Source organism: Misgurnus anguillicaudatus, chromosome 9 (genome assembly GCF_027580225.2).
Source record: "Misgurnus anguillicaudatus chromosome 9, ASM2758022v2, whole genome shotgun sequence".
NCBI classification, from domain to species: domain Eukaryota; kingdom Metazoa; phylum Chordata; class Actinopteri; order Cypriniformes; family Cobitidae; genus Misgurnus; species Misgurnus anguillicaudatus.
Window position 1 is genome coordinate 6,770,529 of NC_073345.2, and position 23,795 is coordinate 6,794,323.

The window sequence follows — 23,795 nt, forward strand, 5'->3', positions numbered from 1 at the left end:
TTGTTGTTTTCAATAACAATTTTTATTAACTCCGTAAAGGAGTTATTGAAATTGGGTTTTTTTTATTGTCAAACATCCCAATATTTCATCACTTTTCGGCTACCATTTACTTTATCAATGTAACTTTCCAGTTACTGAAAATTTAAGGAAATCACTGCTGAGTGCTGACTATCGATATGACATTTGCTGCATCCACTTCAACGCAATTTTCAATATAAGCCTTATATGTCATATTGGTCAGCACAACAATTGCAGCACGTCAATGCAAATTTATGTAAATCTTATCTGAGATTGTAAAACTGTAAACGGTCTCTTTAGTGAACCAAAACCAAGACTGTTTCAAACCGTGGGAAAACTCAAATTTAATGGAGAAAATAATTAGCAATGGTGTTGAATGATAAATTTGCACATGGTTTGTCTTTAAGCATATTAAACACAGACATATAAACAACAATAAAACAGTTTTTTTCACCACGGGGGACTTTAACATATTATACTTATATATGCATTATATTATATTTAAAAAAATTAAATAAAGAAAAAGACAAGAAAAACTAAACATCTAAATTGCACAAAAAATATACATAGTAGGAAATTAACTTGCAAAACAAAAGCAAAAACGCGGGGAGAAAACCAGCGCCTCATTAAAGAGTAACTAAACCCTAAACTTGTTTTACTATTGCCCGGACTAATATGGAGGCGCCGTTGACGTATCGCAGTCTTGGACCAAAGCCAAACAGAGGGCGGTCCTTTAGACCTCGGTACAGATGATGCGCTCCCTAAAATGAATGGCTGCTCCGGGGTAACGTCGCTAAAGCTTTTGGTTGGTTTGCTGGCACTTATTTGAATAATATGGGCAGAGCTTGTGCCTTCCCAAAATAATCGAGGAAGAAACGCTTTTCACATTTTCACCGATCGTTCAAAGCGTATGACATTCATTTTCCCCATTTAATGCTCTAACATTAGAGTTATTGTTTTGCGTAATTATACGTGTTTGTTAGTTTGCTGTTTATTTGCATTTCAGTGCTAGGGTTGCACTCATCGCACATAAAGACTGCACGAGACTTTGACGGTTGCTATGGCAAGTTCAGAGGTAAAAATCGTTCATCTATTTGAAGAAGACAGTCTGAAAATAATGTTCGTCAAACGTTTCAGTTATGTCAGCACCAACTTTTTGTATTCTGTGTCCAACAGGGAAATAAATTATGGGGTGGTCGATTTGTAGGAAACATCGACCCAATAATGGAAAAGTTCAATGCTTCTATAGCGTATGACCAGCGCATGTGGCAGGCTGATATTAAAGGAAGTAAAGCATATGTCAAAGCGTTACAAAAAGCAGGTTTGGTCACTGAAGACGAGATGAAACAGATCCTTACAGGCCTTGACAAGGTGATTATATTTTTATACATCACTCTGTCTAACTTCATTCATGAGCCCGTTTGACAGGCTTCAGTGTGTGCTGCAGTATAAATGATTTCACTGTTAATAGTGTCACATTCCTCAAGTTCACACTGAGCAAAGATGTGGGGTAAATATTTACCACTACACTGTACCATAGTTCATTCCCTCTTAAAAATCCAAAGCTTAGATCACATTCAAATATAATTGCATGACAGAGGGCACCGGTCTTGCAACTGCCTATTGTAAACTTCACTAAAGCAACTTCATGGGTGATTATATACATTTGGTATCCAAAATCATATTTTTTCCTCTTTTTAAAATGGTTATACTTTAAATTATTTATTTTCATAATTTGGTACACATTGTCATGGATCACAAGATGTTATGCCATAACAAAATAATATATTCTGTAAAAGTGTCTCATGTAGCTGAAAATCATGATTTCATGTTGTCCAAATTAGTCAGTGTCAACTCTGTTACAAAGTACACAAACACAAACAGACACAAACATAATGTCTTTGTGGACACCCACCCTCGGTTTCACAGACAAGGCTTAAAGGGATAGTTCACCCAACAAGTTCTGTCAACATATTTTCACTCATGTTGTTACAAACCTGTATAAATGTCTTTGTTCTGATGAACACGAAGGAAGATATTTTGAGAAATGTTTCTAACCAAACTGTTTGTGAGCTGCATTCACTTACATATTAGGAAAAAAGAATACCATGGAAGTGAATGGGGCCCACAATCTGTTTGGTTACAAACATTTCTCAAAATATCTTCCTTTGAGTTCATCAGAACAAATAAATTTATACAGGTATGTAACAATGTGAGAGTAAATGATGACTGAATTTTCATTTTTGGGTGAACTATCCCTTTAAGGCTAGTCCTAGACTAAAACACATGTTTGAGTTGTCTCAATTAAAAATAACTTGCACTAACAGATATTAAAATATATCGGTGCCACTGATTTGTCTTAAGATACACACCAGTAACATGTTTTTCTAAGGCATGTTCATAAAGGATGCTTAACCATCAAGTCCTAGTCCTGGCATTAGCTAAGCCTTGTCCGTGAAACCAGGCCCAAATGTACCTTTAATTATATAGGGGTGGTTTCCTGGACAGGAATTATCTTACGCCAGGACTAGGCCTTAGTTTAATTAGGAAATTTTTAACAAACATGCCTTACTAAAAACATTACCTGTGTGCATTTCGAGGCAAAACTAAGGGCACTGATGTATTTTAAGATATGTCAGTGCAAGTTGTTTTCAGTTTGGACAGCTCTTACATTAATTTTAGTCTAGGACTAGAAACTGCCCCATAATCATTGATATATTAAAAGAACCAAAAAGTTTTGTAATTACATTTTAAATACTTTCACTATATAAACAAATGAAATCTTACAATTGCTCTGATTCATCAGGTTTTCGATGAATGGTCCAAAGGTGATTTTAGAATCAAAGATGGAGATGAGGATATTCACACTGCCAATGAACGCAGACTGAAGGTTAGATGCAAACACTACTCAATGGCTTTGTTTACGTGCACAAAATTGTGTCAGTCTGACTGAATTTTATCTGATTGCAGGTTATGACAATACAATTTACATTGTACCCTAAACATTGCAATCTGATTAAAATGTTTGTTTACATGTACATTCTATATAATCCGATCCAAATGTCTGGGTTGTCAGATTTGCGTAACAAAAACAACCCAATAGACATTCAAAACTAGCCCAAAAGCATCGCCATGAATGACTATTCACAAGAAGTTTTCAGATATAGGTAATGAAAACCCATTTTTTGAAAGGCACAATGCTTTTTTATTGCTTTATGCAATGTTATGAAAGACATGAACCCTGTAGATTGTACAGCGTGTCACCCCATTACCTTAATAATGTGTGTTGCCATCACCTTGTTATTGCATGTTTCTGTGATGAGAAACGTGATACGTAAATAAGAGGTAAATATAAGATGGTAACTAAACACAATTTTTCTGCGCATGTGCGCAAGACATTTTGCATTTGATCGCTAAAATACTACGATTCACGCTTTACATGCATACTTTCTCCTGATGATCGGATCACAGATCGGACTACACCATCCCTTTCAATACGATCGAAATTTGCGGTGTTGAGCCATCAATATGATTACAAACGGATTATTTGGTGGCATGTAAACATACCTAATGATTGTAACATTAGCTTTCAATGCCAAATTCAGCATTGTAGTTAGGATAAAACAGACAAGAATATTTTGACATTATCTATAGGTTATTTCAAGAACACAGCACTGGATTATGAAGTCATTTGGTTACTATTATAAGTACCTTATAATTTTTTATGGAAATACTATAAACTGAAATTTCTAATCAGTTTTCTTTGACAGGAGATTATTGGTGATCCAGCTGGAAAGCTTCACACAGGCAGAAGCAGAAATGATCAGGTTTGACTTGGACTGAATGGCACTTGAATTTAGCAGTTATTATTTCTTAAACAGACTATACTAAACTGTGATTTTTGTTTCCATTTGTTCTCTTTGGTCAAACAGGTTGCAACGGATATGCGTCTATGGCTTCGGGATGCTATTATCACTCTGAAAGAACAAACTTTACAGCTTATCAACACTATGGTGGAAAGAGCTGCTGTGTAAGAATTTACAGAGGTTTAAGAGATCTCAGATACTAACTAGAAACTAATGTGCAGTTACCACACAACCATCCTAAATCATCTTTCATTGTTTTACACCAGAGAAATCGACATCCTGTTTCCTGGATACACTCACACACAGAGAGCCCAGCCGATCAGATGGAGTCACTGGATCCTCAGGTGCTATTTAATTAAAGATGCAAAATGTTATTTTCACCACTAGAGGTCACTAAACAACAACAATGGCGTTGCTTGATGTCGCTGTAAAGATTATGGAATGATGGGAGTTATCTGCGTCTGAAATTGCGTACTGTGACAGTAGGTACTGAATTAGATGGAGTACTTATCGACCATTAAAACAGTAGATAATATATATTATGAATATGGATAGTATGAATTTGGATGTACTACATTTGCGATGTTGATACATCACTTCACGTACAGTATGTCGTCATAACAACAAGTTGTAAACTCATTCCCTGCCAGCCTTTTTTTTTTTAAAGTTTGCCGCCAGCATTTTTTGTGATTTTCACAAAAGTTTTGCAAAATGCCTTTCAGGAAAATTTTCTTCTAAAAGATATAAATATATCATATCAAGAACAGACTCTCTGTTTTTAAACAAACAATAAACAAACAAACAAAACGGGAAAAAAGTTTCATCCTATTTATATTTTTTTCTCTGCTTATAAACTCTTAAATATTTCTTCAAAAATAATTTTTTGTAGCAAAAAGCTTAAATAATTGCATTTTTGTAAAGGAATTTAGTTAGAGATCAGATTCAGAATGATTATCAAAACATACACGGAGTGTAAAATTAATAAAAAAAATTTTGCTTCAGTTTTTTTTATAAATTGGGTAAGTGCGCCATTTAGTGGATAATCGCGGTATTACAGATAACCATTAAAACTCATCAAGAATTTTTTTTTTCATGCAAATGTTTTCTCTTAATTGACGAGATAACTCATCAATGGTGGGGACAGAGTTAAAGTCGCCATGAAGCGAAAGTAGCGATTTTCGTATTTTCCCTGTGGTGACTTGAATTAGTTTGAAGTTGGGTCATGTTGCAATTTGCTAATCACTGCAATCTTTTCCCGGACCCCGCCCACCTGCCATACCATATGACCGGAAATAAAAAAGAGAGATCGTTTCGAGGAGATCATTTCGTTTCTAATTAAAAATTATAATGCTGCGTTCAGACCACCAGCGGTAGAGGCATCCAGCGTGAGTGATTTCAATGTTAAGTCAATCTAAAGACGCGTTGACGCGCGTCTGGAGGTCTCGCGGATGTAGCGAGTAAACTAAAAATGTCCAAGCGGCAAACTAGACGCATAATAACGTGAATTTGACGCCTCAAACGTGGCTGGTGTGAACCCACGGTAAGTGCAATTTTTTTTTAATAATGAAGCTCGCAGATAAGTCATTTGTAAAAAAAATACAACAATATTCCAAAACAATTACAGTTTTTCATTTCAATTGCATTGCAACTTTAATTCTAATAATTATGAAATTATGACAAGGCAATAGGAAATATCTCAAAGATATTGTGATATAGGTGTTCTGACCTCATACATGTTTTGCTACATAACTCTGCTATTGCTTAATTTTTTTGTTTTATATTTGACACAGTCATGCAGTGGCGCTAAGCAGGGATGTGGAGCGTCTGGAGGATATCAGGAAGCGTACTAATGTGATGCCTCTAGGAAGGTTAGTTTTCTGTGTGTACACAACCACTTTAATTGCGTAGAGAAACTCATTAAGTTATATTTACATATGTGAACTAAAGGAAAGTATAAGGACTTGTTCTGCCTTGCAGCGGAGCCATTGCTGGGAATCCATTCAACATTGACAGAGAACTTCTCCGTAAAGGTTCATTACATTTTTGAAATTTGCTTCCCTATTGTTTAGGTTTCACATTAAACATTAATGTGTCCCGTGTTTTGAAACTTCCCAATATAATTAGTGACATATGAAGTCGTACATGTGCTATGTGTTTGTGTATACAAGTCAAAAAGGTCACCTTTTTACATCTGGTTTTTATTGCTTCACAGAACTAGACTTTGATGGGATCAGTATTAACAGCATGGATGCTACTGGACAGAGGGATTTTGTAGGTTTGTACATATAGTCATTTGAAAGTATTATAATTCTGTTTTCAAAAAAATCAGTTTCCCTTTAATGTCATTCAATCCAATAAATGGGCAGCGGAGTTTCTCTTCTGGGGATCAATGTGTCTCACACACCTTAGCAAGATGGCAGAGGATCTGATTTTGTACAATACCAAGGAGTTCTCCTTCATTACACTGTCTGATGCATACAGGTAAGGTTAACACGCTTATCTGTGAGATATAGAGGTGAGATTAACAGAATAAAAGTAAACCATTGTATATTTGTATTAAGTGTAAACCAGGACTATTTTTTATTTGGTATGTGCATGAGTTGGCCATCTTCAGGTTTGACATCACATCTTTAAGGCGGAGTCCACGATGTTTGAAAGCCAATGTTGATATTTGAAATCACCTAAACAAACACGCCCCTACCCCAATAGAATCTGGACCTTCTGTTGATAGACCCGCCCCACACATACGCAACCCGGCAAGGATGTCGGTTAGTAGACACGCTCCTTACTGCTGATTGGCTATAAGTGTGTTTTGGTAGTCGGCCCGTCTCCTTTTCCAAAGCGTTTTTCAAACATTGTGGACTCCGCCTTTAATTGCTTTCAAGTTTAATTGAGGATTTGGCTTTTAGACTGTTTACATAATGGTTCAGTAATTTCTCTTTAAAAAAGGTTATTACCCACTGCGCAAAGTGACGTCCAAATCTTTTTCCACGTCTTCTTTGCATGCTCAATTTTGGTCCCCTGAAGGTGCAGACTGTGACACCAGGCAATGTCTTTTTTCCAACGTCTACTGAATGTCCAATATTGACGTTCATTGGACCTCTGTATATCAACAAATTACAAATCACATCCAGGATTCCCATGCACTGCGGTGTGAATAAATTAACTTTTTACTATTTTCTTTGTCACTATTGTTGCGATTCATACTCTGATACTTGATGTTTGTGTGTCTAAATAGCACAATGTTTTTTTTTTGTGCAAATTGTCATAAAATCTGTCAGAATTGTAAAATGCTATGAAAGTGCTGGATCTCCTACTGTAGTATCACATCATTAACATAAAAAAAAATGCTTTTGGTTGATCAAACAGTGAATGAATAAGGCAACTCACTAATGATGATCTTAAGCATTATTAAAACTTTTTTAAGTTGAATGAACAAATTACGAAATTGCAAGTTGTGTCAACTTAAGAAAAATTAAGTTAAAACCGCAACAACACAAAATCTTTTTTGCAGTGTAGTCCGACATTCAAAACCTCCACTTCTAAAAAAAAAAAACTTTGTACGTATTTTATGAGTTGGCTAATTCATATTAATTTGTACGACCACATTCGTACATTTTTGTATGATTTGCCTTGACCCCTGTGACGTTGGGGTTAGGGTTGGGGTTTCGTTATTGTTTTAATAGTGATTGTATGTTTTAGCACGATTAATGTACGATTTTATATGAATTATCGTAAACGTACAAATTCTTGTGATATAGACGGTTTCAGCACTAACAACATAAACAAGGGGCTGTCGTGGTCCGCACGTAACTTCCGGTAAACTCCGCTAAGAATAAATAACAACAAAGTTCTTTAAACGTAGTTTATTTATATAACAAGCAAAAAAACAACACATAGATTACCTGGTAAACCAAAACATTTGTTATTTTCGACGAGGCATTTGTTCAAGAGATCAGTTTAGCAACTAGTCAGACTATTAAAAAAACGAAACGGGAAGTAAAGTTTGGATCCAGACATGTATCGCGTCAGCTCACGTGTGTCCGATGAAACCGTCTATAGGGTACGATCCGCGGGCATTTTGCATGCCGTCGTTCATCCAGTTTATCTTTCGTGCCCTTAGAGGACTTTGCTGAAAAATTTTAGGTTCAGCAAATTCTGCCAACAGAGCGATATTTATGCGATATTTTTGAATGTCTGAGGCTGGGATTAAGCAGATTTAATTCAAAAGTATTTGATGAACAACATATTATATGTGCTGGGAGAATTCAGTCAATATGTCATTTTTGACGGAGGTGGCGCTTAGGGGTCTTTGCATTGTAGCTCCTCATTTGCTGCCCAATGAACAAGAACAAATCCTGTGTGTACATTATTGTGTCTCTTTAATACTCTGTAACGTCACAGAATATACAGAACATTAGTTTGCAGCCTTTGTGTTGACTACATGCTCTTGGCACCCCGGTCACGTACGCACATTTCCAGCATCAAAGTGCAAGAACTGCTGCCGTTAAGCTTCAGGCATTGCGGCTAATGAACGAGTCCTGATTCAAGTGATTTTATGGTACACTTGGCTTCTCAGTTAAGCCTAACTCTTGGCTTGGATGATTGTAAGTGCATGTCAAAGCTCATGCCATCTGTTGTTAAAGCAAATGGGACTTTCCCCCCATACTCTTATTCTTTAGGACCTGTGAAAGGTTTGGTCTGTGAACGTTAACTGATTTATGTTGATTTTAACTACACCATGCACTGACATCAGTTATTTAGTGAATTAGTAATTACGAATAATTTTCGACTATTTATTAACAATATTATCGTGTTATGGGATGCCACACAGGGCAGGATTCATCACTTTGCCTTTGGCATACAATACTTGATGTAGAGGCCCTGCTCTTCACTTTTAACAGATTGTTATACACAGGCTGTATGTATTGTGCTAGGGGATTTTGTCTGCTCTTTGTATGCGTGTAGTCATTCAGTGCTGTTGTTTGTGTTTGTGCGAGCAGCACAGGAAGCAGTCTGATGCCTCAAAAGAAGAACGCAGACAGCCTGGAGCTCATCCGAAGCAAAGCAGGACGAGTATTTGGCAGAGTAAGACACAATATACGTTAATAAACCCAGGGGGGCCACTAGGAATTTTAGGCACTATGAAATAATATGAGGTTGGGCCCTCTACCACACCCAATAAAAATGAGCCCCAATAGTGAGTGGGCCATTAAAATCAAATATGAGGTGGTAAACAATGGACAAAACACCAAACTTTAAAGGGATTTATTGGACGAAATAATTAGGCAAAACAACAGTTTATTAGGAAATCTGGGTTTTATTTGAATATGCAAAAAATGCATAAAATTACAAAAAGCTCACATGTGTTAAGGCATACACTGACTACAGTTTGGCACATTGATGCTTTACTTTGATTGTTGCCATAATAGTTTTTATTACAGCTATACAGTATGTAAGGGATAATGTATAGGCAGCAGGTTGTTATCACAGAAATAAGCAACAGTGTTATCTTGTATCATACTTATTTTGCGATAACAACCGTCTGCCTGTACATTATCCAGGTTAGTACAAGGCTATTTATCTCATAAGGAAGGTAAGGAACATTAAATATTGATTTAAAATATTTTATTTTTAGTGAATACAGACCTTCTGCGAGGAAAACCTGTTTATTTTCGTTTTAAGATACAGGGTTCCCACGGGTCATTGAAATCCTTGAAAGTTTGTGAATCTGGGGAACTTTTTAAGACTTTTCAAGCACACGTTCTAAACTGTTCGCTTTAAATGCTTATATCTTCTGTATGCGAATGTTGATTCATACCAAAATGCTTTTTTGCATAGTTGTGTTTGACACATGAAAACGTCTCAGGTTACGGATGTAACTGTTGTTCCCTGAGAAGGGAACGAGATGCTGCGTCTCCCTTGCCATACTTCCTGCATCCCTGTAACGCCGTCTTTGGCAATATTTCAGATAGCGATATACTTACTGGCTCGCGTGTCACCCTGTTTTTGTCATGAAACCTCTCCATCTGTTGAATTTGATATACACATTCAGACACACTTTCCCCTGGAAGCGTCCCCAAAGTGTCACCGCAGTGATGCAGCGCGAGTTCCCTCGATAGGGAACTGTAACAATGTATCTTAAAAGTTAACACGATGCAACCTTGCTATCACTTGAAATGTATCCCCACGTTTAGTCCTTGAATTTGAGGATATTGGACCTGGAAAGTCCTTGAAAGGACTCATTTGATGTTAACTAAGGTGTGGAAACCCTGAAGATAAGACAAGACGTTCAAATGTCACAAGCACACTATTTGGTTAAATAATTTGTAAATGTTATATGTTATTAAAAGACATGTTTATATTACATTTTAGTATAATATTAAACTGTACCTGTCAAATTTGTCCATAGCCTTGTGTTGTTAGTTTCAGGCAGTTGTTATCTTGGAATTTTGGAATTTCGTGACTGGCCAATCAGAATCAAGCTTTTTAGAGTGCCGTGTAATAATATATCAAAAGCCCCGCGAAGCAGTAGGTTACCAGTGCATTTTATAACAGCTAAGGGGCTTCACGGAGTGCCTAAACCCCCTTGGCTGTTATGGAATGCACTGTAACCCCGCTGCTTCACGGGGGTTATTGCTTTTATAAAACGGTTACTTCATATGCATAATGTTAGCGGGATTTTATAAAATAAAACACAAATAAGTTGTAATTATATTAGTACAAATATTACTCTTCCGCCAAAAAAAGTAGTTCCTCAGAATCAAGTGTGGCTGCGACAGAGCGCAGTTCCCAACCAACACAGACGCAGCAAAGACACAATGAAAATATGATTTAAGACTGAAGTGTTTATTTTATAAATCAACATTCATCTAATTTATACATTTATATCGTGCAACTGTTGTTGTGATGATCAAATATGCTTGAAAGCATGCTTAACTCTCTCCCCTTCAGCGTTTTTTTTTTTTTTTTAGTTGCCACCCAGTTTTTGTTTAATGCCTTGCAGAAAAATTATCTTCTTTAAATAAACATAAAATATCAAATGAAAGAACAGACCATCTGCTTTCAAAAAAAAGGTTTCATCCTACCTTCATTTGTTCTCTTATCACCTCTTAAATTTTTTAGCTAAAAGAGGAGATCATTCCATTTATGTGAAGAACTTTTGTAAGATATCAGATTCAGAGCCTGATCAAAACACGCTGTTTTTAGTGTTGAGTGAATGCGTCAGTGTTTAAGTTGGGTAAGATCGCCACCCAGTGGATAGCGGAAATATGAATTTGTGGTAGAAACTCCTCAGGGAGAGTTTTTGATGAGATGACTCAACAACATTTATCGAAATTTATCTGGATATCCCCATAATTGTGCAATTGTAGACAAATTAAAAATATGATTAAAGAGTGTGGTGTTTATTTTCATAAATCAGTACGCAGCAACAGTGGCGAAGTGATAATTATGTAATGCTGAACCGTGGGTTTACCGGGGTATTTTATGACGGCTTAGAACGCGTTTCTGATTGGTCAATAGGTGTGCTTTATTCACAATAAAACACTGCTATGACCGCTTCACCCAACGGTGATATTTAATATCACTGCGCCCTTAGCAACACCCTTAGCAACACATAAACATATAATGAGAGACAAAGTCGGAGCACAGTTTGTTGTTTTCATTTGAGCTTTCATGTTGTTGTTCGCAGTCAGGGACTATTTTTTCTAGCGGAAGGAATGCTTTTATTGATTTAACTTCATGAAAGTTGCACTAATATTTTTTTTACTTTAATATTGTGTGGTAACCGTTTTATAAAAGCAATAAGGTACTCGAGGCAAGTGCTGTATCGTGAATAAGTAACGGCTGAAGGGTTGCAGGCACTCCGCTTCGCGTCGTGCCTAACAACGCCCTTCAGCCGTTACTTATTCACGATACAGCACAGCCTCTCGTACCTTATTGCTTACATAAACAATACTGTTATATAAGAAATACGGTCACAGTGTATGACATCTTATTGGTATTTTTTATTGAATATGACCTGGACATTTTCTTGATAGGTTTTGTGATATCCACCCCTTTTGTTTCAGTCAAAAATATAATTTGTATACTTTGTGTGTTATTTTTTATAATCCAATGTAAATCCTCCTTGGCTATACCGCAGTGTGCAGGCTTTCTGATGACTCTTAAAGGTTTACCCAGCTCATACAACAAAGACCTACAGGTATAACACATCACACCAATAGTTTTATTATGTTACTTAAAAACATTTTTTTCATAGTAAGTTTCTTTACTGTAGGAGGATAAAGAGGCCATGTTTGACTGCTTTGACACAGTACATGCTGTGCTGCAGGTGACGACAGGTGTCATTTCAACTCTAGAGGTAAGAGATGGGTTTATACCATTATAACATTCACCAAAGATAATGTTGTGAGTGTGACAAACAAGAACAAAACAGTTGCCACAGTTAAATAGTAAGCAGGTGAAATGTTGAAAAATGATCCAAAACGTGTTCGGGCACATAGTAGTCTATTGTCAGTCTGAAATTTGAGCAATATGAAGGAATTCTTTCTGTTTTATTTTTTTATTTTTATTAATTGCCAAAATGTGACTGGCGTACACTGTACAAAATCCTTGTAGCACTTAAATTTATAAGTTTAATCAACTTGAATTTACAATTCATTATAACTTTCTTGACTAGTGAGGAGTTGCTATAGATTATAATAATAAAGTTGAAAAAACTTAAGCTAATTCAACTTGTCAAGAAACATGAAATTAATTGTAAATTCTAGTTGATTAAACTTAAAAACTTAAGTGCAACAAGGAATTTATTACAGTGTGTTGAGTCTAACCGCAGTGCTATTATTTAAGGTAAACCAAAAGTCAATGGAAGGGGCTCTCAGCCCAGACATGCTGGCCACGGATCTGGCTTACCATCTGGTCAGAAAAGGAGTGAGTATAAATATAGCCACTGGATTTCTCAGCTTAAGTACTTTAGTTATAACTCTTCCATTCATCCATTAGATGCCATTCAGAGAGGCTCACAGCTGTGCTGGAAAAGCCGTCTATATCGCAGAGACTAAAAAGGTCCCCTTGAATCAACTCACTGTGGAGGACCTACAAACAGCCAGGTCAGCAAGCACATTCAAACCCAAAGCACATCTAAAGCCTCTGGGCTGTTTATTTACGTTTGTTTAACCTTCTCCCCTTTATCTCCCTGTTTAGCCCTTTATTTGATGCTGACATTTCTTCAGTGTGGGACTACAGCAGTAGCGTTGAACAGTACAGCGCCCCTGGTGGCACTGCGAAGAATAGCGTCATAGCTCAGATTGAACACTTCAGAGCCTGGATAAAAGCACAAAAACACTAACTACCAGTAGTTTCAAATCACATGTTGAATAGAGTATGTGCTGTTTTATCAAGTATTATTGAGATCATTTGAAACTTCTGTCTTGGACACCATCTTGCACTGACACTAGTCTTGCATTTGTGCACAGTTTGCATTACATGTATTTTTCAGGATTTATAATAAAATTACAGCCATATGAAACTCTCAATTTTCATCTTCATGACTTTAGTCTTTGAATTTAAGTCAAGCAGTATAAAGTTAAATAAATCCCTCTGTGCTATGCATATATGCATTCACTGTAAAAAAGTGCTTTAAATTTATAAAAGTAAGTTACCTGGTTTCCTTCGATTTAATTCAAATTAAAAAAATTAGATGACAATTTTTACACAGCTTTTTTGAGTTAAGTAATATTTTTAAGAGGAATTAACTTTTTTAAGTTAAACCAACAAAACTCAAACCTCATTCACACAGCACTTTGGTCCAAGAAAATACTCAGACAGGCTTCTGTGTGAACGCAAGCACGTCCTGTAAATGTTCTGGGATCGCTTCCGGAAAGAGGACCTAGTAACATTCCCATAACGTTCCCGGAAAGCCCTCTGTGTGAACAAGACGCAGACACAATGCCGTAAGGGGCATGCCGTAGTTAGAATGCGTGTGTCATTGCAACAATTAAGTTATATGGTTCAGCTCTTTAAAATGAGAGATTTACATGCATATCAAGATTCACGATGAGAAATGATGGCAAACTGGGCTGAAGCAGAGATCAGGGAGCTCCTCACTACCTCACTATCCACGCTGAAGCTGAGATCATTCACCAGCATAAAAGAAAAGCGTGTCATACACTTATATGAGCTTTTAATAAACAAAAATGCCTGCGCGTCATCGCAATAAGAAATATTGTTCAGCTCTTTAAAACAGGGTTTTTAAATTCACATTAACATTCACAATGAGAAATGTCTGCAAACTGGACTGAAGCAGAGATCAGGGAGCTCAAATGTCAAATATCCATTCTGAAGCTGCGATCATTCACCAGCATACTAAAACTTTTTAGCCATAACTCATTTGACAAATATAAATCATAATTCTGGGCATAAATACTGTATTACTAGTTAACACTTAAATCTGCAATCACATTCATGCATTTGTCACTTTAATCCAAAGCAATTTACAGTGCATTTCATCTATACATATTTTTCATCTGTATATGTTTTTTGGAAATCATACCCATGATCTTTGCAATGCTCTAGCAATTGAGCTACAAGAACAGAATGGTTTCATTGTCTATATTCTTTTAACCAGAATGCATTAATGCATTGCACTCCAAAAAATATATTTATTGGATACTTGCCATTTTAATCAAAAAAGTAGTGAAAATTCAAAGAAATGTCACAATATGCAAAGAAGCACCTGAAGGTATTAACATCTAAACATATTATTAAATGAAATTAACAATTTGAAGTATCATCTATCAATGACCAAATTAGAAAAAAACGTAAGGTGGAACTTTTACATGACCCGTTGAAAGTTTATTGTAATGAACAAACAAATAACATCTCATTAGAGAACAGAGACAGAACAGATTATATGTAAAATAATGCTTTTTGCAAATGATCAAAGATTACGAAAACAAAATTTTTGTGTTTTAAATTGCAATGTGCAAATTTTAGAAGGATCTCTTGACAGAAATGCAATATAATATAGATAACTATGTGTTTTCAGTTTTGTTTAAATACCTTAAATAATTAACTGTATTGTTTTTATTACCTTAGAATGAGCTGTTTTATCCACATACACCGTGGGTCCCCTTACATGAAAGTCGCAATTTTGCGCCCCCATGTTTGTACAGTAACCCTAAACAGACAAACTGCTCTACAGACCGTGTTTCATTCCTGTGTCCCAATTTGCATACTATCCATCCTAAATAGTATTTGAAATTAGAATTGGTATGTCCCAAATTAAAATAAGTAACTATAAAGTTCCCGAATGGTCTGCTGTTTTAAGTGAAAATTGGATAGATTATGTTGTCAGTGGTGGACTGATGCTAAAATCTACACAGTGCACCTTTAAATATAATGAACACTAATTAATTATTTACAAGACCCAGAACATACATTAAAGGTGCAATGTGGGAGTTTTAGAAGGATTTCTTGACAGAAATGCAATTTAATATACATAACTATATTATCAGTGGTATATAAAGACCTTACATAATGAACTGTACTGTTTTTATTTCCTTATAATGAGACGTTTTTATCTACATACACCACGGGTTCCCTTACATGGAAGTCACCGTCATGTTTCTACAGTAGCCCTAAAGGGACAAACTGCTCTATAGAGCGCATTTTGTCACTACGTTGTCTCAGAAGATGACATGTTTGTCCTGTGATGGACTGAGCCGTTGGTTGCAATTCACAATCTCACCACTAGATGCTGCTAAAAGTCCCACATTACACCTTTAAGAAAGTAAAAATAATTTAGAATTTATGTTGACCTCACTATTTGAGAAGATGAGAAAAATCTCAAATAACTCTAAATTGTGATTTCAAGGTTCATAACAAGTCACAGTTACATTAGACAAACAAAAGCTTCATATCCCCATTCCAACATACTGGTGAGCTGTTGTTTGTTCTTCAGTGTTCTTTCAATAAAATAGTGTTACACAGAACATGTTGTATTAGCACAAACAGATTAAATATACTCATTGTGTTTCTTTAACATTTACTAAAAACACCTTTGTTGTCCAAAAGCACAAAAGAAGCAGAGGAAAAGCGTGATTAGACCTGGCAGGACACACACGTCGTGATTTTTCACAGACGTATACACAATTCGTTTCTTCAGATTCTGCAAGGGACGGAATATTCCAGTCAAGGGTTTATCTGTTTCGTATAACACCTGTTGAGTCATTAATGCCACCTGAAATAGAAAAATAATATCAAATACGTATACATACAACTGTATCATACATTTCAAGTAAACGAATAAAGTAGTAAATACACTATACTTGGTGAATTACATATCAGTCTTGTGTACCTGTTTTTGGCTAATGGGCAGGGTTTGATTGAATACAGTCCACACGACGATCTGGTCACACCCAGGTGTGGTCAAAGAGCCCGAGTATCGATAGTAACGCAAGCTGGCTGCCGGGACGATGTCTGCCAGTCTAAATCCTACTATTGCACTGTGGTTCCCTGTTTATCAGATTGGAAAATAAAACACAGGGTTTCCGCGGGGTTGTAAAAGGTAGTAAAAGGTAGTAAATTAAATTATGCCAAATTAAGGCCAGTAAAAAGTAGTAAAAAGTAGTAAGCGTCATCTGACGAGGTAGTAAATTTTCGATTGCCTTTTGTAATGTTATGATGCCTGGAAATTAGTTCAAATCGCCTGCATATCTGGGCAAATAATCAAAGATCTTTCGTCTCTGGGATGTGATCAAAGCCTGGAGTGGAGCCAAATCACGTTCCTCTCTCCGCTGTAAGCGTACTGTAATCACTACGGACCGGATCCACTCCGTGTTTTCTGACTGTATCACGTTAAGCTGAGGTAAAACTTTTTCAGCTAGCATGGACAAACTTATAATGCAGGAAGGCTCCGATGTTTTGAAGATCGATAAAGGTGTAAAAGACGATTGACTTGGCTTAGCGAAATAATGAAGATTGGCAAGCCTTTCAGTTCGTGGGATAAGAAAACCAAACAGGTAATTGCGTGTCTTTGCACAGTATGACTAACGTAAGGGGTCCTGTATTTTGGGGGTAAATGATTTCTCACGTTACTGATCATCCGCGGCACGCTTTTTAATGCTATGCTGATTTAACCAGTGGCTGATACAACGGGTTTGTTAAACTCGTATGTAAACTTGTGGTGGCATCCAAATCCCGTGAGAGCGATTGACGAGGAATTATAAGAGGAGCCTGCTTCCGAAATGCTCTCGCGGGACTTTGATGTCATCCACCTGTCGGTTCTTGCAGTTGCATTTGCGTGTGGTCACAAAAACGTAACATTTGTAAATATATTTAAGCACAGCAGTTTAAAAACAGGTGATTTTAAGCCATTCAAACACAAACAACAGTGCGTCCGCTGTTTCTGTGTCAGAGGAGCACGCAAGCCGCGCATTCGATTCTCATTGAGCATGTGTTGTACGTATTTTTGCCGCTTAATTGGCCTTAAATAACACACATGCGTCAAAAATCCCGTCTTTGCAAATATCCTCATATAAACACGACCATTCAGGTCTTCAGGAGAACGTAAACAGCAGAAACATTGCGCATAAACTAGCACATCAGCGCTGCCTCTATTGTAACATAATATTTTGTTGATAAATGTAACTTACAGTCATTCAATTAACAACTGTCACTATGGTTACAGACATCCTGTGTGAATTCTACACGAGTTTGACTCGAGTTACTCGTTCAGGGTTTATATTCATACATAACGTTACTGTATTAGAGCTGTGACTTTAAGCTGTTGTGTGAACAGAACAGACCCTGGATTATTTGTTTATGTGTACTGAATAATATGATATGAAAAAGTTGTATTTGTTCACATTAGTAAATGCATTATATAACATAAACAAACAATGAAAAATATTGAGTATATAAGCATTAATTAATTCTTGTTTATGTCATTACAGTAATTGACGGTGGTTCATGGTGCATTCACTAATGTTAACAGTTTCAACTTTGATTAAAAAATTATTAGTAAATGCTAAAATAAATACATTTACAATTAATAAATAATTAATAAAAGATTCATTAAAGGCGGAGTCCACGATGTTTGAAAAACGCTTTGAAAAAGGAGACGGGCCGACTACCAAAACACACTTATAGCCAATCAAATCAAATTCCGGGTTGCGTATGTGTGAGGCGGGTCTTTCAACAGAAGGTCCAGATTCTATTGGGGTAGGGGCGTGTTTGTTTAGGTGATTTCAAATATCAACATTGGCTTTCAAACATCATGGACTCCGCCTTTAAAGGTGGTGATATTCATGTTTTCTTTTTATACAGTATAGTGAGTTATTTAGCTGTTTTGCCTTAATCTGAAATGCCCTGCAAACTACAGCTACCTATATGCCACATGAGACTCCAATATGGAATTTATGGCAAAAAAATCTCCCCTTAAAATGCTATTGGTCTCGCCTACATAAAGTGTAAGGTAAAGGAATATGACTTGGCCTGAAACATATTTCAGTCAGAAGAATTTTTTCACTTTAATTCTTTTTTGTATGTTATATATGTCAAAATCTGTGTAAATAATAGAAAGGTCGCTGATTAACACTTGCAATTCAGTGTCGTGATGGTTTTAAAAAATATTCTGAAGGTAGTAAAAAAGGTAGTAAAAAGTAGTAAATTTAACTTAAGGATTTCTGTATAAACCCTGAAACACAATCACACATGGTTTGTTAAAGAAATAAAGACTTGTCAGCCTAATCTCATGGGAATGTATACATATTTTATGAGTGGGCTAGTATAAAAATGTATGATTATCATAAAAAACAATAATGAAACCCTGCCCCTAACCCCAGCGTCACAGGAGCACTGACCCAGAATTGCTTGCTGGCTAGCCACCTCCTAAAATACGTACGAATTGCCATTGCATTGGACTTCAAAAAAATATATATCACTTAAATTATTTTAAAGGTTCAGTGTGTAAATTTTAGAAGGATCTTTTGACAGCAATGCAATATAATCTACATGGGTGATTCTCACGAAAGCATTGAAACACCACGGCACTAATGATTTTAGCTTTAAAATGTGTAATATAGTAACATTAAAAAGCATCAGAATTAACACAATACTGTGTTCTACTTTGCACAATGTGTGATTTCAACATAAGAATTTATAATTGTAAATTTTATCTCATTTTCTGCTGAAATTCTCATTACCGCAATGTGTCCGGCTGTGTTTGAACATGCGTTATGTTGTAATTTAATCAAATTAACACAAAAATATTAAGAAAAAAAATAAATAGATGTTTTGCTAGACTGCTTTAGATGACAGAAAAAATATTTACTGAATATTCATGTATAATAATAATGAAGAAAAATTAGGAAAATGATGTGTCCATGCCTGATGTTCTCATCCTCCGCAACACTTTTTGAGAACAGTTTAAGCACACATACAGAATTTTAATAAAGTTTGATTTTGAGTGACCAAGCACATGGACCAGTTACTTCAAGATGGCTACCAGGTAAGATCATTTTTTTTACAGTTAATTTGAAATATTGTCTTGTCAGAATGCTTACACGACATTTTGATTATCATTACCGCAACAGATGCTTATTAAATGTTAATTTAATTAATAGAAGCATAATACTTAATTTGATTTTAAATGCATGTGCAGAATCTCCAAATTATGTTCTTTCAGGTTTGTCATGTCATTTTGAAAATATGTCAGTGTTGATGTTTTCTGACTGTTGCGGTAATGAGATTTTTTAGGACTAATTTTTTAAATTATGTTACAAAAAGTGTTAAATGATAAGTAAAAGTTTTTAAATTAATGTTCCCATTTACTCCAGACTTTGTTTTTCAATGTCTGGTGGGAAAAAAAAGTAAATTTAAGCAAATACATTTTCATGCTTGACATTTTTAAAACCAGGTTTTCATGAGAATCACCCACATAACTATATTATCAGCGGTGTATAAAGACCTTACATAATGAACTGTTATTTGTTCATAACCTAAGAATGAGCCATTTTATACATACACCGCGGGTCCCCTTACATGGAAGCCACCATTTTGTGCCACCATGTTTCTACAGAAGCCATAAATGGACAAACTGCTCTACAGAGCACATTTGTCACTATGTTGTCTCAGACGATGAAATGTTTGTCCTGTGACCGCTACTGTAGCTTCTCTATGTGCTTCAAAAGTAAGGGGTGCAATTTGCAACCTCACCACTAGATGCCGCTAAAATCTACACACTGCACCTTTAAAGTAGTGCTCACCTTCATATCGAACTCTTCCTAAAGCCTCTATAATTTTGTCAAGGTTTTTGTTCGGCTCTGAAGACAACTGAAGACAAAATGTTGGTATTATATATGCACTTGTGGTATTTTAGCATCTTCAAAATGTCACCTATTGCCTAAAATTTGCAAAAATGTATTCTTGGCATTCATCAACCAACTTTTGAATACCAACAAGTGTTTGCATATCTTGAAAGCACTTAGCTGCTTTGAATAAAAACGTTTGCTTAAAGTGTCAATTATTATTTGCCTAGTCCATCAAGAGCTTACAAGTTCAACTTATTTCTTTAAAAGTATCACACACAAAAAAAGATGACAGGTGGCAGAGGTACCTCAAAAAAGAAGGCAAGGACTGCAACCCCGGTTGAGTCATTCTTCGCTTCCTTCATGGAGCTGTACTGCTCTTTAATGTGAACAATGTGGAGCTGGGTAAAAAGCACAAAAAAACCCATAATTACTTACATAATAAATATAAAAAACAATATGATTGATGTGTCCATCTCAAGATCTTGATCACAATATGGGCTTCAAACCTCAACAGGATAGCGCTTCCCATCCACGGCGTGCTCTGAACCCGGCTCCTTGTCGTCACCCCAGTGTAGATGAAATTGAACGGCTTTGTATGTGGCTGTAAGACCACCGCCAGTGACCCTCACAGATGAAGGAAGTGAGAAGTGAACTGTGAAGACGTAAACATTGTTATTGATCGACATTCTGTAAATGTGTAAATGTAAAAAATATAAAAAGCTACATTTTGACTTAAAAATTAATGAAAGTTGTCTTCATCTGTGAATATTATGTTGTAGGACAAAATGTGTGTCATAAACTTTTGTTAAACACAGAGGTTATTTTTTGCGATAATCCAAAAGTCTATGGGAAAAATCAATGGGCTTATTGTGTCCCGGGTTAGCTTACATAAATACATCATCCTACGGCACTCTATTTTACAATTAATTTAGAGTTGGATAAAGTAAATTAATTTGAATGGATTAAATTTTAAAAAATCACATCCACCTGAGTTTTCGTGATTTTCCACTGAGATATTGATGGCATCCTTATGACCTTCGAAAATGAAGCTGGTCAGTTTAGACTCATATTTTGCTATGTGTGTGACAATGTTGATGGGTGACTGACTCTGGCCTCCGCACATTGGATAAAGTTGGTACCAGTTAGCAGGCTCTGAACACATTAAACAATAATAGACCAAGTATGAAAAAAGGCAAGTTATTCCAAACCACTTTCTCATCAGATATTTACATTCAGTTAGGAGAAACTTTGCTTCAGTAACACACGTGGATGACTATGCAAATTCCATGTCAAAACCATTCATGGTGTTTTTACCTTTACATGTGTAATTGCTTGAGAACTGGCTCTGGTAGCACCACTCACCTGGAACAGAGAGAAAGAAGTCTGATGAAACTGGAAAGTATTCAGATCCGTGACTCGACTCTAAGGTTCAGAGGGGTCTTAAAGGGATAGTTCAGTTAAAAAAAAAGAAAATTCTGTCGTACTCACCCTCAAGCTGTAACAAACCTTTATACATTTCTTTGTTCTGATAAATACAAACGAAGATATTTTAAAGGATATTTATAACCAAGCAGATGTGGGGCATCAATGACTTCCATAAGAAAAATAAGGGGCTAAATGAATGCACTGAAAAAAAGAAATTATGCGGCTTTCACATAGGACGCGGTGCGCGCTGCGCTATGAAACCCATTCATTTCAATGGCTTGCGCCGCACAAATGCGGTTTGTTGTTGCGTCGAGCAAAGCGGGGGCGCAGCGAGCGCAGCTTGCACTCAAGCCGCGGTCAAAGTTCAAAATAGTTTAACTTTTGCGCTGCGCTCTGTGACGATTACCCGCACGGCCAATAGAAACAGGGCGTCCAAACAAAATGGACGAAGAGCTTATACACTCTTAAAATTAATGTGTTAAATTAACACATCTTGTGTCTAGTTAAGGACAACACATCTAGTGTGTTGTCCCTAACTTAACACATCTCTGTGTTATTTTTGGAATAACACACTTTGTGTTGTTTTAACACATCTTGTGTTGTCCATTTCAATTATTTAAGCTGACATTCTACACGAAATGACACACAATGTGTTAAAACAACACATAATGTGTTAAATAGTTTAACACAAAACAATGTGTTAAAATTAACACATCCTTTCTTAGAGTGTACTCGGGTCTGGCCAGCAGAGCACAAGCGGTGAGCGCAGCGCACACCGCTTCCTATGTGAAAGCCGCATTATGCAAATTCTTACAAGGATTTTGTTAAGTAAGATTTACTGCTTTAATTTCCATTACAACTTACCTACCAAAATCAAATAAAATCTACTTAACAATACACAAAACACTTGTTGAATAATTAAGTAAATGTCACTTAATTATTTTTATTTTAGACATTAGATTTATTTTAATCGTTTAGGTAAAGTCTATAACTTTTTTAAAATACAGAAGCATTGCTGTCCTAAAAAATATTACATAAATCTGATTTACTGTTGTAGGGTTGATTGTATTTACTGTTTGTTATTTTCTTTTACATAATTTTATGGACTTCTTGTATGGTTACTCTAAAGCAGTGTTTCTCAAACTTTTTCAGCCCAAGGACCACTTTATCTTCCAATTTTTTTCTGAGGACCACCTAACAGAATCCCACTCTAACACGCCCCCAAAAAACAACAAAATAGGAAGGATAAGCCAAATATAAGTTTAATATGCAACTGTTTCAAGTCAAAAACTCTTTTTTTAAAACACAAATGCAATGTTATGTTCAGAAATGATTATATGAATTTTATTTAATTTGAAAAAGTAAATGTGAAATAAGTTGCGGCATAATACGAACAACTAACTGCACATGTGAAAAAAAACTGCTATTAAACATACTATAACAGCCTAGGTCCCACTTAATGTCATTCCAAAGAGCCATTAGTTTAAAACTGAGGTGGTGGGTATATGAAGTCTATGGTTGTAACTATGGTAAAGTTTCCCCTTAATGTCCAAAAACACCGAAATTACAGGGATTTTACACATGAATCAAAAACTAGTACACTACAAAACTAATAGATCTGTAGATTTTAGCTGCTTTCAGTTGACGCTTGATCTTTTCTTTTACTCCTCTTTGGATTAGCCAACGATCAAATTTTACGTTACTAAAACAGAATGGCAAGAACTGATATCAGTTTCACAAGTGCATTAAAAATCTACTTAAATAAGTGATATTTTTGTATAAACACTTGCCTAGTTTAGGTCATTTTTTGGTGGACCACTTGGGGGGTTTGGCGGACCACTAGTGGTCCGCGGACCACACTTTAAGAATTACTGTTCTAAAGCAGTAATTCTTAAAGTGTGGTCCGCGGACCACCCCCCAAGTGGTCTGCCAAAAGATGACCTAAACTAGGCAAGTGTTTATACAAAATTATCACTCATTTAAGTAGATTTTTAATGCACTTGCGAAACTGTGATATCAGTTCTTGCCATTCTGTTTTAATAACGTAAAAATTGATCGGTTGGCTAAACCAAAGAGGAGTCAAAAGAAAAGATCAAGCGTCAACTGAAAGCAGCTAAAATCTACAGATCTATTAGTTTTGTAATGTACTAGTTTTTGATTCATGTGTAAA

At 36.0% G+C, this 23,795-nt stretch overlaps 2 protein-coding genes across 3 annotated transcripts; one reads left to right on the plus strand and one right to left on the minus strand.

Annotated features, from left to right (window-relative positions):
• Positions 1–841: 841 nt before the first annotated feature.
• Positions 842–13,423, plus strand: asl (argininosuccinate lyase). Of its 2 annotated transcripts, XM_055181153.2 has the most exons (17): positions 856–926; positions 1,025–1,093; positions 1,195–1,389; positions 2,825–2,908; positions 3,789–3,845; positions 3,951–4,048; positions 4,151–4,228; positions 5,675–5,752; positions 5,862–5,914; positions 6,097–6,159; positions 6,251–6,365; positions 8,888–8,972; positions 12,031–12,090; positions 12,166–12,249; positions 12,738–12,818; positions 12,891–12,997; positions 13,092–13,423. In XM_055181153.2, exons 2-17 carry the CDS (start codon positions 1,079–1,081, stop codon positions 13,234–13,236), a joined length of 1,398 nt encoding a protein of 465 aa, XP_055037128.1. In that variant the 5' UTR covers positions 856–926; positions 1,025–1,078; the 3' UTR covers positions 13,237–13,423. The 2 variants fall into 2 exon arrangements, with proteins under 2 accessions (XP_055037127.1, XP_055037128.1); XM_055181152.2 differs by having other exon boundaries at positions 842–1,093.
• A 1,283-nt stretch (positions 13,424–14,706) lies between these two features.
• Positions 14,707–21,661, minus strand: ca4c (carbonic anhydrase IV c). Its single transcript, XM_055181158.2, has 7 exons — positions 21,515–21,661; positions 21,188–21,352; positions 20,707–20,852; positions 20,506–20,598; positions 20,156–20,222; positions 16,246–16,403; positions 14,707–16,128 (listed from the first exon to the last, which is right to left on the minus strand). The coding sequence occupies exons 2-7, from the start codon at positions 21,321–21,323 to the stop codon at positions 15,937–15,939; spliced, it is 792 nt and encodes a 263-aa protein (XP_055037133.2). The 5' UTR covers positions 21,324–21,352; positions 21,515–21,661; the 3' UTR covers positions 14,707–15,936.
• Between the last annotated feature and the right edge of the window lie 2,134 nt (positions 21,662–23,795).

Bases quoted from the DNA above. Each gene is read 5' to 3' on its own strand.
- asl (XM_055181152.2), top strand. The intron at 8,973-12,030 runs GTAAGACACAAT...GCTATACCGCAG, and splicing joins CAGGACGAGTATTTGGCAGA to TGTGCAGGCTTTCTGATGAC. The intron at 12,819-12,890 runs GTGAGTATAAAT...TTCATCCATTAG, and splicing joins ACCATCTGGTCAGAAAAGGA to ATGCCATTCAGAGAGGCTCA.
- ca4c (XM_055181158.2), bottom strand. From the start codon at position 21,323: ATGTGCGGAGGCCAGAGTCAGTCACCCATCAACATTGTCACACACATA. The intron at 20,223-20,505 runs GTACCTCTGCCA...TTTTGTCTTCAG, and splicing joins TCCTTGCCTTCTTTTTTGAG to TTGTCTTCAGAGCCGAACAA. The intron at 16,129-16,245 runs GTACACAAGACT...TTTCTATTTCAG, and splicing joins TGCCCATTAGCCAAAAACAG to GTGGCATTAATGACTCAACA.